This window comes from Dipteris shenzhenensis, chromosome 25, assembly GCF_047967505.1.
Source record: "Dipteris shenzhenensis isolate YYH24624 ecotype China chromosome 25, Dip_SZ_1.0, whole genome shotgun sequence".
In the NCBI taxonomy this organism is placed as follows: Eukaryota; Viridiplantae; Streptophyta; class Polypodiopsida; order Gleicheniales; family Dipteridaceae; genus Dipteris; species Dipteris shenzhenensis.
In genome coordinates this window covers 49,775,356-49,792,019 of record NC_141620.1, presented here as the reverse complement: position 1 = coordinate 49,792,019, position 16,664 = coordinate 49,775,356, and the positions used below count along the sequence as shown (strand labels likewise).

Sequence of the window (16,664 nt, the reverse complement as noted above, 5' to 3'; positions counted from 1 at the left end):
CTATAATAGATGCCAACGATAAATGCAAGCTGTCCAAATGGCAGATCAGGGCTAGAGCTAAACCTATGCTAGATAAGGGCTGTTCCTCAAAATCTTTTTTTCAGAACTTACATGCAAATAGACAAAGCCAATCTATCATGAGGGTCAAGAAACCAGATGGCCTTTGGACCCAGACTCTATCTCAGCTGGAAAAACAATGTTTGGATCATTTTCAGCTTCTTTCTTCTCAGCCATCTTTTTCTACACCTCAGGTTGTTTCAGCTCGAAACAGATTTACTGCACTTGTTTCTCCTATTGTCTCTTTGCAAAAAGCCTCAATGCTGGAAATGTCTTTTACAGATGTGGAATTGGATGAAGCTCTTTGGCATTTGGGTAACCATAAATCCCCTAGCTGGAATGGTCTGACGGTTGAATTCTTTGAAGCCTTTTGGCCTGAATTGAAATGTCCCATTCTGCAGTTTATAAATGTAGCCTGGCAGCAGCAACATCTTCCCTCAGCTTGGAAGCATGGTCTGGTTAAGCTTGTGCCCAAAAAACCTCTATGTGAGACTATGGATGACTGGAGGCCCATCACTTTAATGCCGATTATATACAAACTGATTGCCAAAATGTTGGTACATCGGATAAAGGATATCCTTCATGATGGACTTCATCCCCGGCAAAATGGTTTTGCGGCACATACATGACAATATCTCTAACACTCTCATCGCAATGGAATATGCAAAATATTCAGATCAAGATGTGTTGGTTATGCAGGTGGATGTGGCGAAGGCATTTGATACAGTACAGTGGGATTATGTCTCTCAAATCATGTCAAAACTTGGTTTTGGGCCAAAGCTAGTTAATGTCATATATTGGCTTTACTCAGATTCCACTGCACAATGCTTTATAGGGAATCATTTGTCTGAGTCTTGGACTCTAGAACGTTCAGTTCGACAGGGATGCCCTCTGAGTGCTTTGCTATATGCCATCGCTTCACATCCTCTGCTTCTTTATATGGATCACATGGTTGATACTGGACAGCTAGAGGGGCTTCAGATTTCTGGTTCACGACCCTTCATTGCTCAGGCCTATGCAGATGATTCATTCTTCATGCCAAAGAATAGTCCTTTGGAGATTCGCCTTTTGATGGATACCCTTTCAGATTTTGGGTTGGCAGCTGGTCTTAAAATTAACTTTCGGAAATCAAAACTCTTGCCTCTCAAGCATTGTGATTGGCATACTACCCTGTGGCCAAGCCAGATTATTTATCCGGAAAACATAGTAAGACATCTGGGCTATCCCATTGGCTGGAAAATCAGCAATAAGCAACAAATGTCATGGGTGTCAACAAAATTCAGGACAAATTAGAATATTGGAAGATCTCCACTTGGCCTCTGCATGTACGGCTTCGAATTGTCCAGTCTATTGTTCTAGCTTATGTCCAGTTCTACCTTCCTCTATTACATTGGTCATCCCGAGATCTCACCTCCTTTATGTCTCAAGCCATTGAGATTTTTTGGAAAACTAAGCTTCATAAAAAAGCTTTACGGCTGCTCAAAATGGATATGCTTTGCTCACCAAGAATCCATGGTGGTTTGAATATAATCAACATCCAATTTCATGTGTTGGCAAGAAAGATCACTATGCTCAAGACATTTTTTCAACAAGAGCAGCCTTGGTCTATTATGTTGGCAATTTTGTGTGGACAAATGACCACAAATGCTTATGGACATTGGCTAAGTACTCTCGCACATCAAATGGTCTCCCCTTCCTACTTCTACAGCTTCCTCACTCAAAATGGAAAGTATTCATTGGAGTGCTGTGTTCTCCTCTCCCCTTGCTGTTCAACAACCCATCAGAGCTTACAATCTTATGAAAATGGGTATCCGTTTCATTGATGACGTAGTAGATATGCAAGGAAATATTCTCACTTTTCCGGTAGCATGTCGACAATACAATCTAGGGATGCATCATAGACCTATATGGAAAGCTATTGCTGATCTCTTACTCCCTCTGGTTCCGATTCCGACATTGAATGTCAGAGACAGGTTTCAAGATTGGCACCTTCAGTCTTCAAATACAAGCATCTCCTCTAGGCCTTTGCATTTATTGACTTCTATACAGGCTTATCGATTGATATTACCTCCTCCTTGGATTGCCCATCATGCTAATTCTCTATGGCATTTCAACAAGTCATTAGCCTGGTGGAAAGGAAAATTGCAATTAATATGGAAGTTGAAAATGCCATTGAAGCAACGACTATTTTTATGGAGATGTATTGTTGGTATTCTTCCAGTAGGGGTGAAATTGGCTCAAAGACGGATAGCTTCACCTCTTTGTCCAAGATGTCACCTTACATCTGAGAGTATTCGGCATCTACTGTGGTCTTGTTCATATTCCAGAAACCTTCTAAACAGAATCTCCTATTTCTTATCTCTCAGATTTCCAGCGCACAGGTTCTACAGGTTTTTCTGGATGTATGGCAAACTATCAGCATCTCTGTCACAGTATTCTATTTTCTTCCACTGGATCAGATACTGGGCCTTATGGACCCTCTGGTTGCAACGTAATCAAGCATATATGAATTCTCCCCTTCAGCATCCATATGAGTTCTTCCGAGCCTCATTGCGGCAGTCATTATATGATGCCTTACATGAGGAAGATTTGGATGTTTATTGTATTCAACTTTTCTTTTACTGCTTCTGATGCATAATCGCTTCAGAGCAAAAAGCAAAAGCAAGTAATGGGTAAGGATGACCCTCTACATGGAGGCTCAGTTGGTATATGAAGTAATGCATGAGGGCTTTGAGGATACAAGGAAAAGTTGGAAAGACCCGGTTCCTACCACAGGTATCATGATTGAGGTAGATGATATCTTTGACCCCGTGAAGAATTATGCCGAACGTGCCATCATTATTTTCTTTCCGGGACGGATGCCTGCTGCTACAGATGTTGGCAATTGGTTGACTAGAACCCTCGATGGTTGCTATGTCAAGAAAATGCATTATGCAGCGAGGGGTTTTTTTGAAGTGATAATGCTGATGAAGAGCAAAGATAGGTTTTGCTGGAGCACTCTCTGCTCTTCTATGGCCAGCAGATGGTCCATGTATTGCCCTGGTCTCCTACCAGGGATTATCACGCATTGATTCGGCATCGCTGCCCTGTATGGGTAGAAGTTGTGGATTTTCCTCAATGCATGGCTTCTCTATTGCCAAAAATTGCAGCCACTCTTGGTAAGGTGGTTTGCCCACCGAGACCAAATGGCAATTCCAATCGCTTTTGCATTTTGTGAGACACAGATAATCCCACACTGGCTTCTTATTCAATTACTCTCCCTATGTCGGCGCATCTCAAGTAGATAGAGCCCAATGCAGACTTGGTCATGGAAGTAGATCAATCGTGATAGTGGGCCAAAGCCACTCCCATCCTGATAGAGACAGTGGTATCGTCCCCGGCTCTCGTAGTAGGCTAGGCAAACATCTCAATCCTCAACTGATGGGATGAAACCCGCATCTGCCCAATGGCAATCCTCAGTGCATGTGAGACTCTTCTGTCCTCCAGATATAAGAGTCTAACAATGAATCCCTCCTTTGAGACATTCTGAAAATGGTCGCGGTAGACCTATGTCTTGGTGGGGAGCTCCTGATCTCCCCCACAAGCCCGAGACGTGTGTCTTGGTGGGGAGCTATTGATCTCCCCCCAAGCCCGAGACATGTGGAGCTAGAGAAGATCTAACCGTATGATACGATTAATCTCATCTCGCGGGATTGACTCAGGGGGTACAACCAAACTATATGCTGAAAGGGGGGGAGCCTGTCCATTTGAATCCTGTGTCTGGCAAACCATGTGGATATACGTGCATAGTATGTGTCCGCCCCACCCTTAACTGAGCGAGAGAGAGAGAGAGAGAGAGAAAGTAAGATATATTAACGTCCGCATGAGACCTCACGGGCCTATGGGACAAGTACGAAATCAAGTAACTCATACAGACCACTGTGGGCCGGGGCAAAGGGCGCCCTTGCTGAGTACTAAAATACTATACTAGTACAAAATAGCAAAAAATAAAAAGTAGCAAAATAGCATGAGGGCGGCATGAGAGAGAGAGAGAGAGAGAGAGAGAGAGATGTATGACGGCAGGGGGGTTAGAGGGAGAGAGAGAGATTAACATCTTCAAGAGGCCTGAAGGGCCTACGAGACAAAGTACAATATCAAAGTGAGACATGCTCATACAAGCCGCTGTGGGCCGAGGCAAAGGGCTCACTAAGACCCTTTGCTGAGTATTGGACTAAACTATACTCAAAAATATAGAAAGCAAAACTCAAAGTCCAAAACTAGGGACAAATAGCTTGACTCAGACTAGGAGGAGTCACAAGACATAGACAGGTGCTATGGTGGCTCTCCTATGAGCTGCAAAAAATGTCTCATATCCGAGCCTGTCTAGTCATCTCACATTGTGGCAGGGGGCTTGGTCTCCGTGATCTCTATATCTTGTGGGCCATATGGACAATGACGCCTCTAAACGGCGGATGATCTCCACCGAGTAGAGCAGTAATGGGCTGAACCTCCACCGTGCGTGCTCTAGTCTGTCGCTATATCATGTGTGGCTCCTGTGTCTCTAGCTGCATTTGTCCTCGATGTCGTCTCGTCTCAACCCAACATAGACCTGGTCCTGGAAGTGAATCAATCGGGAGAGAGGTCCGAAGCCATCTCCTAGAAGAGGCAGTGATAACGTCCTCTGATCTCATAGTAGACAAAATAGGTATATAGCAAATTATTCTCCGTCTCTAGCTCCCCCAAAGTGCACAATCTACAAATCCGTTTCTCCTTGCGTGTACATGTGGCTCTCCCTATCTCAATCTTCAACTGATGGGATGAGACCCGCATCTATTCAATGGCAATCCTAAAGGGCATGTGAGACTAATCAGTCCTCTAAGTACTACAGTCTGATGATCACACCATCCTCCGACACTCACAAGAAATGGTCTCAGTAGAACCGGGTCATCGTGGGGCTCTTGCTCCCCTCTCCAAGTCCGTGACATATAAATATTGAGTAGGTCCAACTGCATAATACGATAGATCCCGTCTTGTGGGACTAGGGGATCCGAGCATCCTAGTTGTACTAAAAGGGGGAGAGACTATCCATCTGGAAATGTGTGCATACCAAGCCATGCCAACTCCACTCTCAACTAGTGGTATGGATGACTCCAATGCCACCCGCGGTAGCCTCCCTCTAGGTAAAGCCCAGACCCTTTGAAGATAGGTGACTGCCTCAAAAATGGCCCTAATCTTGAGTAGTGTGTTAACTCACTTATATTGCATGTGATGCTGTAGCCTCTCAACCTGATTTGCATAACCCACATAAAATTATAGAATTTGCACATGAAATCACAGTAAGCAATAATCATGAGTTACTTCACAATGAGTATGAATACCAGCGACTAGACCACTCACAATTCTCACAACTTTAAAGAATGCTCTGATAACAAGAGAGAATATAGAAGCCTAAATATAAATAAAAATTTATTTTAAAAATTAAATTAAAAAATAAAAAAAAATATATAAAACCCGACCCCTCGCAGCTGGTCTCCCCTCCCGCTCTTCTCCCACTCGGCCTCCCCCACCCCCACCCGCGTCCCCCCGAACCGGCTTCCCCCTCTCCCACCCGACAGCCCTCCCCAAACTAGCCCCGCCTCTCCCACCTACACCCCCCCCCCCCCCAAAGAGGCCCCCTCCTTTCCCACTCGATCGCCCCCCACCCCCCCCCCAAGAAAAAAACCCCAACCTATTGCATGTGCAACACGGGGGGTCCCCCTTCCCTCCTCTCACCAGCCTCCCTCCCCACCCACTCTCCCCCTCATGAACCAAGCTCGTCCCCCCTCGCCTCGTGACAGCGACGACATCCTCCCTCCGAGAGAGCGAGAGAGCGAGAGAGAGAGTTTATTAAAGTCTTCCGAAGACCGATGGGTCTATGAGACTGTACGAATCCTGATACAAACAAACTGTGAGGGTGGAGCTACTAAACGAGCATCCACACCAATGCAAAATGCAAAAAGCTAGTGCTAAGTACTACATAGTCATGTCAGAGTGATCCGCTACACATCAATATCATCATCATCATCATCATCATCATCATCAGCAGCAGCAATTCATCTAGGTGAATGAGATGAAGGGAGCATGAAGTCAGATGCTATCGACTACTCAAGGGCGTGGTCCTGTGTCATCTCTTGATGCTACAGTGACACCTGTCGGTCAAGCTCCGACTCTGAACATAGAGGGGATATCCCTAAGTGTAATCTATGAGTCAATCTTATCTCTGAGCTGTCATGTTGTTGGCTCTGGATCCCTATCATGTTGGGGCCTCGTAGTGTGGGGGTCCAACTGCTCTGGCTGGAATAACTCTGTGATCGAGCTCTCAGAAGGGTCTACCAAGGAGGAGGTCTGCTCCTATCTCCGTGATCAAAGTAGATGCTCGCGGTGCCTGACTGCCTCATGGATGAAAGCCACCAAGCATCTTTGGTCTGGAGAGGAGAGAAACCGGGACAACACCCCAGAGCTGGAGAGACAGTAGAAGTTGATGGGATATCTCAAGGTGTATGCCCCAGGCACACCTTGGGTTCTATGTGTGTGTGCTAGAGGCACAGTTAGGTGCCCATAAGCACTCTTAGGTGGTGGTAGATGCCACATAGGATGATTGAGAGATTCTAGGAGCTGATTGAGGAGATGATTGTGGAGCTTGGTGGCTCATGTAGAGGTGCCTACATATGGACCTCACCCTTCTTCATTCTATATGCATTCTCTTGTTTTGTGTTCACCTTCATGCTTTCCTTTCACTTCTTCAACATGGTATCAGAGCACTATGATCCTCCTTGAGCCCATTTATGCCATGTCATCTTCTTCTTCTTCTTCTTCTTCTTCTTCACCTTCCTCTCCATTTTGCCCCTTTCTGCCCAACCACTTAGAGGGCTGAATTCTCCTCCTAATGCGACCTCTTCTAGAATCCTTCTGGCTGGAGAGACCCTTCATATAGGCGACCTTCCACGTCAGAGCAATTAGGGAATGGTGCCCTCAGACCCGCGCAATAGCCGCTTTCATCCTGATGCCATTTCGTGCAATACGACTTGTTGGAGCAACCATTTCGAAATTCCTCTGAGCCATGCTTGCACAACAACATGAGCTAGCCCCTGTCCAAATTTAAAGTGAAATGGTCCACCGAGAAGGGAGAAAACGCGAAAAAACCAGTCGACAATCAAGCTCCTGGCTATGGCGATGTGACGCGGCATTTCGCCTTTCCTCTTCAGTGGCTCTTCTCTGGTATACCAGCTTTATTTCTACCTAGAAAGCCCTCTTTTCTTTGCCTTGAAGAGTGAGATACAAGCCCTCCAAGCTCAAGCCTCTGTCTTGGACTGTTTTGACAGTGTTGTGAATTTGGTGCTACATTAGATGCTACTTTGGCATTTCTGATATTTTAAAGTGTTGAATAGCATCAGTACAATTGTGGCTACAACTTTCCTTTAGGTTGCTATACCTGGATTTGCTTGGAATACTTTCATTTAGCCACCTCTATGAAGCATGCAAGTTGAAGTATCATTTCCATTATGATTTTTATTATGGAATTTGGTTACAAGTCTTTGCTACACCAAATGCTTGTACTTTGAAGCTTTTCAGCTTTTTCTAGCCTGGTAAGAGAGTAGACAGATAAGTTCAATGGTAAGAGAGTAGACAGATAAGTTCAATGGTAAAGGCTTTCACACATGGCAGATGAAAGTTAAGTTTGCATTGATGAGGGAAAACCTTTGGGGCCTTGTCAAACCTGCTTCAACTTCTTCTTCAACAGCCTCTAATGCTGGAGAATCCTCAGCTCCTACACGCCCCCGGCACGAGATCCTACTAGAGAGGAGAAAGCCTATGGCATTATTGCTCTTGGCTTAGGAGATGACTATATTCATCACATTTCTGATATGGAGTCTCCTTCTGAAGCTTGGCAAAAGCTTGATATTCTTTTTGGTGCTAGCTCTCACATCTCAAAATTGTCACTTAAGATTGCTTTCTTTGAATTGAAGATGGCTAGTGGCACTCCCTTGGCTGCCCATGTCAATCACATGCGGAGTCTCATGACTCAACTTGCTTCTATCAACTCTCCAATCACTACAGATGATGCAATGGCAGTATTGCTCAAAAGTATGCCTGAAGATTATGATCATGTTGTTACCACATTGAAAAATCTTCCTAATCCTACTCTTAAAGGTCTTATTACTGCCCTTCAAGAAGAAGAAAGGCACAAGGGACTCCGGAGAGGCAATGACACAGCCTATGCCATAAAAACTCAAATGGGCAAGTTTCAACCTTGCAAACATTGTGGGAAGACTAATCACCTCTCAAAAGACTGCTTCAAGATCAATCCTTGCAAATATTGTGGCAAAAACAATCACCATGAAAAGTTTTGTAAGGCCAGAAAGGAAGCAACTACAAAACCAAAAACTGCCAATTTATTTTCAGTTGATGTGCCTCCACAAGATGAGGACTCCTATGATGATTATGCTTTTTAAACCAGCTCCACATATGCTCCAAATCTCTGTTTTATGTTGAGTCAAGATACTCTGCCTGGATAGTCCTCCAAAATGAATGGAATAAACTATTGTGTTCTTTGTAAACACCTCTGGTCACCATATGATGTAGGCCATGTGCATGTGTTTAGCTCAATGGTACCTCCTGCAGACATTGTGTGCATATACATGCAGAGGAGATAACCATTGGGGGTCTTATGTATCCCTTTGTTTGACTTCACACCCTTGGGAACCCTTGCTAGCATGAGATCCTAGCCATAGATTTATCCTTGACCACCATGAGATGGCTTGAGACACTATGTGACTAGATGTATCCTTGACATAGCCTGAGGCATTCCCTTGAGGGAGGGTTTGATTGGGATATCTCAAGGTGTATGCCCCAGGCACACCTTGGGTTCTATGTGTGTGTGCTAGAGGCACAGTTAGGTGCCCATAAGCACTCTTAGGTGGTGGTAGATGCCACATAGGATGATTGAGAGATTCTAGGAGCTGATTGAGGAGATGATTGTGGAGCTTGGTGGCTCATGTAGAGGTGCCTACATATGGACCTCACCCTTCTTCATTCTATATGCATTCTCTTGTTTCGTGTTCACCTTCATGCTTTCCTTTCACTTCTTCAACAAAAGTGTCCTCAGATCTCATAGCAAACTGGGCACTTGAAAATGAAATGCTCCTCCCATTCGACCTCCTGTGTGTCACATAATGTGTATGTGCACCTATAGACTCTCGTACAACAAGTTGTGCTTGCTTCAGACACATGACTACATATATACGACTCTCGTAAGAGCTACTACAACTACTATCGGGCCTGCATAGGCCAAAAGGACTTGAAGATGCCATAGCTCCCCGCATATGTAGAGGCCCATAGCCTCCACCATCACGATGGAAACCGCCACATTACACTGAAGTAGTGCCACGACCTGCCAATTGCCACACCTCCACGGCCAACCACACTATCACCCAATCAAGAGACGAGGAGTTGCATGGGCCTATCAACACGCACGTACCATGTTGAAAAATCTCCATCGATTCAATCACAAACAAGTCACCACCCATCAGGACATCGACGTCCACCAGCCAATAAGAAATCTCAACACTAGAGTCCCCTAGTAACTTTGTAAAGATGAGCCCCCCCATGAGGGTCCCAGTACACAGAGAGAGAGAGAGAGAGAGAGAGAGAGAGAGAGAGAGAGCTCATAAGAGGTACTTGTCCAAGAGGGTGGGTGAGGTGTGGGTTTTTTGTTTTTTGGCAAGAGGGGGGGGGGGGGGGGGGGGGGGGGGGATAATAGGGAATAATACTTGTCAAAAAGAGGCTCACCTTCTGCAGATGCAACCCTTCCAATACCAAATTCGGCATAATATTTCTCAAGCAGCAGAACAGCATCTGACCATCTCCACAACCCACCTATTTTTTTGCGCCACAGCTCCCTCTCTACATGGTCCATTCAATAGATATGTCAATATTTAGAAATGACGATGGCTCACAAAGCGTTACTATCCCATTCTTAAGTAAAGATTTTTCCAAATTGGACTATTCAAGCAGTTCCAAATTACATTTATCCTTCCTCTGAAACAAATATATCCCCTAATCATGATCAATTCCTTACTCTTCAACTAAATTGCCACCTCGATAATCCTTCAGGCCTTTTCACAAGGGACATTCTGCTAAAGAGGGCTGACTATCATGTACGTTCTGACATTTATATGCTACTGCAAGTTAACAAGGCTGCACAAGCAAGTGTGAATTTCACAATAACACAATTTTCCAAGCATTCTAAGACCCAAAAAAACAATCCCTATGCAATTTCCACAGAATGACCCTCAAATAAGCTTAATTCCTTGTAAGGAACACAGTAAACATAGCGTGAAACACAGCTGTGTCAGACCATGTCCCAATATGCTGGACTTTCAGTTTGCCATTGCTGACGTAGAGGCAGCATGGGAGCTGCTTTAAATTTAACTCTGCTTTCTTATTGTGGAAGAATGGAAAACTGTCCAGGAGAGCTCGTTCACTAATAGGGATCAATGGGATCTAGAGTTATAATGGCAGTAAAATTTTGCTCATCCTATGGGAGAACAAAAGCACAAGAACATAGAGACAACCAGAGGGAGTCTACAGAGTTGAGGCATGCGCTCATGCAGTCAATGAGGAAGGACCTGAGGATGAAGGTCTAGCATCACAGGTAGTCTCTACTGAAGAAGAGCTACAACCGCAAACAGGATGATTGTTTGTGAAATTATTTATTTCAAGTTGCAAAGGGCAAGAGAGCAATGGTAAATAAAGAGAGGTTCATGAGAGGGGATGGGGCATTGTGACCCGACCGCGAAAGATGGCTGAGATCTTCTCAGGATGCTCGGTGGAAGAAAGCTTGTAATAATATTCTCCAAGCAGTTGATGCTAGAGTCCCAAGATTGTTATGGATAGAATGTTCACTCGTAGGTCTGATGCTTTTTCCCAATGAGAAGTCACATGGGCCGGATGGCCTGACTGCTGGGTTTCATAAACACTTTTGGGGATTGATCAAGTATGATTATTGGGAATGATCACTGATGTTGTAATCCATGGAATGTAACACTGATCTGGCAAATTTAATCCCTAAGAGGCCTCACCGATTGGCATTGGAGGATTGGAGGACATTAACTATTCTAAATACCTCCCATGACATTTATGCCAAAGCAATGACAGAAAGAGTTAAGGTCTACTTGGTGAACTAATAAGTAAGGAGCCGTTTGACTTCATCAAACGTAGAAAGATTATATGTATCTGTAGCTAAAGACTATGTTAGGGATAATCAAAAAGAGGGGGTGTTGATAGGAATTGATTTTGAAAAAGGTCATGATAATGTCGGATGGGATTTCATTGCTGCATGATGCAACGCATGCATTTTTGCTGAGAGATTCATCCCTAAAATGTTGGCTGAATAGACAACATTTACTATTGATTCGATAGTCGCAGCAGATTTTGTGGATACGTAGAAGCCTCACCCTCTTGCTCGGATGCCTTAGCTTTCCATTTGACTGAATTTGCCTTAGCAATTTTTGCCAAAAGAATGGACATTTATGCCATATATGCCTTGGCTTATGTATCTTATGTCCAAAACTTTGTCTTCCTTAATCAATCTTTTCTTGTCTTCATAGTCATGGAAGGAAATGACACCCAACGCGACATGATTGGCTGTTTATGTTCTGTACCAGAGCCTTTCCCTTTCCCTTATTAAAGGATTTACGAGGATTCAACTTTCTTTCAGCTGTTTCAACCAATTTAGTGAGGTCTCTAAAAGTGGTTGGATTGAACATTTCAAACTCATACCTCACGTTATGGTTTAGGGCTGTTAGATATTTCTTTCTTCTATCTTCCTCACTCTATCCTGGTAACTCCAAATAGAGTTTCCAAAACCTCGCTGTAAATTCAGCAATACGCTCATTATCATATGCATGAACCTTCCCAATGAAAGGTCAAGTTCTCTTCATGCCTTGGTGGGATGAAAGTGGCTTTCAGCTGTTCCACAAACTTAGCCCATTCAAGAATATGCTCTTTCCCCGCTTGTAACAATGACCACCGCAGTAAAGCATCCTTTTGTAGATGCAATGCAACAAGAGCAAGCTTCTCTTGATCAGTCTTGTCTTGATGGACAAAGTTTATTTTACAAAAAACTCTAATGTTTTAGAATAAGTGATTCTTATCTATCTCTTGCTTGATTTAAGGACATTATTTACACAAAAAGGAGGGGGGTCTCACCTCTTAGGACACTCATTCACTATTGAAACCAAAAATTCCTACTCAACAAAAACCTTCCTGCAAGGCCTTCCTTGGCATGGTTTCCTTCCACCCACCATGTTTCAACGCCTATGTTTTTCCCAGACCTTGAATACAATAGCGCTTTTGCTCTTTGTTGTCAGGTCTACTCTGCACTCACTGCTCTTCTACCCTCTGCCATGTGCCATGGTGTTTCTTTTTCGCACCTTACAACCCTTCCATCATCGGTGTGCTTCAAGGCTGTCCAGAGAGGAGAACCCCCAATAGAATGCGCCATCAAAAGACTTGTTGTCAAAAAGGGACCTTCGAATGCCAAATCTGACTCAATCTTTCCGCCATCATTTGGCTGGACGATCCAATCGCCAAATCTTATTTGCCCTAGCTGATGAAGCCCAAGGTGGAGGCAATAGAACTTTATATAAAGAGGACACTGTAATATGGGACAGCTTTAAAGGACGAATGGATGAGTGTGATGAAATAAGAGTCCAATCATGAAGCCCGTCCAGAAGCTCTAGAGGCGGTACCAACTAAAAAGGCAAGAGCATATGAGTAATAGCCTGCCATACAGGACGATAATGCATCCCTAAACCATACTCTCCAGCAGCCAAAGGAAAGGAAAGGAGAGTGCTATCATCGTGATAGACATGAGCCGCAAAAGAGATCTCTTTCAAATTAAGGAAATATGAGCGTCGGGCTCCTACAAAGCCAACGATGGGGGGAAAACCCGTGACCAATGGATGCTCTCAGCTCTCAAAGAGTTACCTTGCAACGAGTCACGACCATGCCAAGCCAAATGCGAAAGAATATGCTTCCAATCCGAAACATTCAAGAAACAAGAGGAAAATTTAGGATCGAATGGGCAAAAGAGAGAATACAAAGAGTCGATGATGAAACGCCGTCATGTCAACTAGTGTATTGGAAATGAAGAAGTACAAGGTACTTGTACCTAGACCTAGGACTAAGTGTCCTAGGTGTCACATAGGACTAAGTGTCCTATGTGGCCCAAAAGGCACTAACACTATAAGTGCCTATATTTATGACCTACAAGGCACATACCATGGCCTATAGGGCATCACTAGAACCACCAAAAGATGGCCTACAAACCCCCCTCCATGGAATGGACTGAAGTACTCTGGAAACGTGTCAGAATACCTGGTATTTTCTGGTCATGGTGGCACATGTTCATCCAAAAGGATATAGCCACCTATGAATGTACAAGGGGATGTCAGATCATGTAACAAAGGGAACCAAGTGTAAAGCCTGTCGGAAGACTTCGAACTTGGGACGAGGAAGTGCCTTTGTAAACATATATGCTATGTTGTCCTCTGTGGGAAGATAGGACAACTCTATGTCTCCTGCTGACAACCGCTCCCGAACATAATGATAGTGAATCAATATGCTTGGTACGCGCATGAAACACTGGGTTACGCGCAATGGCCAAAGCACTCTGGCTGTCAGTGTAGACAATAGTGGAGAATGTCTGGCGAATACCAAGATCTGTAAGTACCTGTCGAAGCCAAACACACTCTACTGTAGTAGTGAAAGCTGCCCTGTACTCAGCCTCATGGCTAGATGTGGCAACTGTTCGTTGCTTCTTGCTAAACCAAGAGATACATGAATTGCCAAGCAAAAAACAATTGCCAGTATGCGACACTCTGGTGTCGGAACAACCTGCCCAGTCACTATCCGTGTAAGCATGCATGGTAAGTGAACCCTGATCACCATAGAAGAGGGCTAAATCCTGAGTGCCTCTGAGATATCTGAAGACTCTCTTCACTGCCTGCCAATGTTGTGAACTGGGCATGTGCATGAATCTGCTGAGCTGAGATACTGCATACTGCATACTGAAAGCTGCAATATGCTGAGTATCTGGGCCCGTGATGAGCATATCATCCACATATAAAATCAGCACTAAAAAATCAGATCCACTCCCATGGACATAAAGAGTGGGTTCTGTGGGGCTATTCTGAAAACCAAGGGATAGTAAGTGTGCATGAATTTTGGCATACCATGCCCTGGGTGCCTGCTTCAAACCATAAAGGGCTTTTCTAAGCCGGCATACCTTGTTTTCAGAATTAACAACCTCAAAGCCAGGAGGTTGTGTGACATAGACTTCTTCCTGCAGATCCCAATGAAGAAAAGCAGTCTTGATGTCAAGTTGGTGCACTTGCCAATGATGATGGGCTGCAACGGCAATGACACATCTAATGGTAGTAATCCTGGATGTGGGAGCAAAGGTCTCCTCAAAGTCAATGCCTTGTTGTTGGGCATATCCTTTTGCAACAAGACGGGCTTTGTATCGATCTATACTACCATCAGATTTCCTTTTTAATTTGTAGACCCACCGGGTTCCAATGGCATGCTTGCTGGGAGGGAGATCTACTAATTCCCATGTGTCATTTTTAGCAATGGAATGTAACTCAGCTCTCATTGCATCCATCCACTCTTTGCTGTCAAAAGCATCTTTATGACCATGCATCTATCTATTCCCTGATCTTGCCCGGGCAGCAAAAGGCTGATCTTGTTTGCTGTCCCTCAATGTATCAAGAAGCCATCTGGGAACTTGCCTTTGCTGTCTATTGACAGCTCTTTCTTCAATCACTGCATCATGAATAGAGGGATCATTTTGTGCTGGAAGAGAAACCTGCAAATCAGCATGGGGTAGTGGCTGATTAGTGCTTGGTGGAGGGCCTGCAGGAGGCTCATGTTGCTGGTCAAAGTCTTCCTCTGATGAAGGCAGAGGTAACCAAAAGTCAAAGGCATCAAACATGTCAACATCTGGCTTAGCTTTGCAGTCCACAAGAGGAGAAGCTGAATGTTCAGCAAAGATTACATCTCTACTGACAATAATCTTCCCAGTATTTGGTTGGTATAACCGATATCCTCTGCTCTCACGGCTGTAACCAATAAATATGCATTTGATTGCCTTGTCATCAAGCTTATGTCTCAGCTGAGATGGTACATGAACATATGCAAGAGACCCAAAAACTCTCATGTGTAAAAGTGAGGGCTTCCTGTCTTTCCATGCTTCATAAGGTGTAATAGTCTTCAATGCCCGTGTAGGTGATCTATTCAGCACATAGTTGGCACACATCACTGCATCAAGCCAAAATTTATTGGGCAAAGACTTGGCCTTAAGCATGCATCTGGCCATCTCCATTGTGGACTTGTTTTTCCTTTCAGAAACAGGATTCTGCTGAGGAGTGTAAGGAGTAGTGCATGAGTGAACAATGCCCCGTGAAGACAGAAATGCATCAAACTCCTTTGACATATACTCTCCCCCCCTATCTATGTTGAGGGTGACAAGCTTGCATCCTGATTCATTCTCAACCATAATCAGCCACCTCTGAAAGCATGAGAAAACTTCAGATTTGGCTTTTAAAGGATATACCCAGCAATATCTTGTGAAATCATCAATGAGAGTCATGAAATATTTGTACCCTCCAATGGCATTTGTCCTCATTGGACCACAGACCCGCGATGCACGCGTGCCTGAGCAGAGAATATGCTTAATTGGCTAGACTAGAGAGACAATGCTTCCACTCTCATTTTCAGGATCCACGGACCAAAGGGTTGCTTTTTGACTCCTTGGTCCCTCCTGCAGGGATGTATGGCAGCCCATGCTGGGGGCCAGATTTGTCGGATACAGAGTGGGCGAGGGTGGAGCCGCTACAAGTTCTCATGTTATCACGGATGATCCGTGGTAAGCCATCTGTCCCTCACCAGATCATTCGGGCGGAGTTTGGGTCACCCTCATTACAGCTAGATGCTGCATTTCAGGTCATTACATATCTATACCGAGTCAGGGAGTATGGGGATTACACATCCAGGTGTAGCAGGATACCATGGCAAGCACTGTCCTCTTCTATGGTACTTGCAGCAGGGGGAGATCAGAGGTGTTGGTATGCATGCAAAGAGAGATGGTTTGCAAGACTAGGGCTCCACATGGACAAACTACCTCCTTTCCAGTACAGCATGGACGCTCCTTTCTCTCCCCTCCTATCACACGAGGTCAACCAGGTTATCCGTGAGGATCTACTACAACTACACACATTCCGGACTTGGTTGGGCCCAAGTGATCTTCCAGTGAAGATGAGCTTCTACAGAGATCACTTCCTACATATCACAGTGGAGGGTTTCATTGATCCACCAGGATACACGCAGATTCACCTACCCCACTCGCTGAGGATCTCCCTTGGGCAGTTCCGGGTCTCTTCACACAAACTTCGTATCAAGAGCGGCCGAACAGAGCGGTTACCTAGGGAGAGGCACATATGCACACTATGTGACATGTAGGAGGTTGAGACAGAGAAGCACTTTATCTTCAGGTGTCCTGTTTACTATAAGATCCGAGGGCGTTT

At 44.6% G+C, this 16,664-nt stretch overlaps 1 protein-coding gene across 4 annotated transcripts in view; it reads right to left on the bottom strand.

Annotated features, from left to right (window-relative positions):
* LOC147886011 (uncharacterized) overlaps positions 1 to 16,664 on the bottom strand; it is a 112,176-nt gene that overhangs the window by 30,380 nt on the left and 65,132 nt on the right. For 3 of the 4 annotated variants that reach the window (XR_015543438.1, XM_087396531.1, XM_087396533.1), the window contains exon 7: positions 9,865 to 9,978. The exons of the other annotated variant lie outside the window; for it this stretch is intronic. Coding sequence is in view for 2 of the 3 variants with exons in the window: in XM_087396531.1 (XP_087252657.1) it covers positions 9,865 to 9,978 (114 nt within the window). In the remaining variant the exon portion in view is untranslated. The remainder of the gene's footprint in view (positions 1 to 9,864; positions 9,979 to 16,664) is intronic. 4 annotated transcript variants of the gene reach the window in all.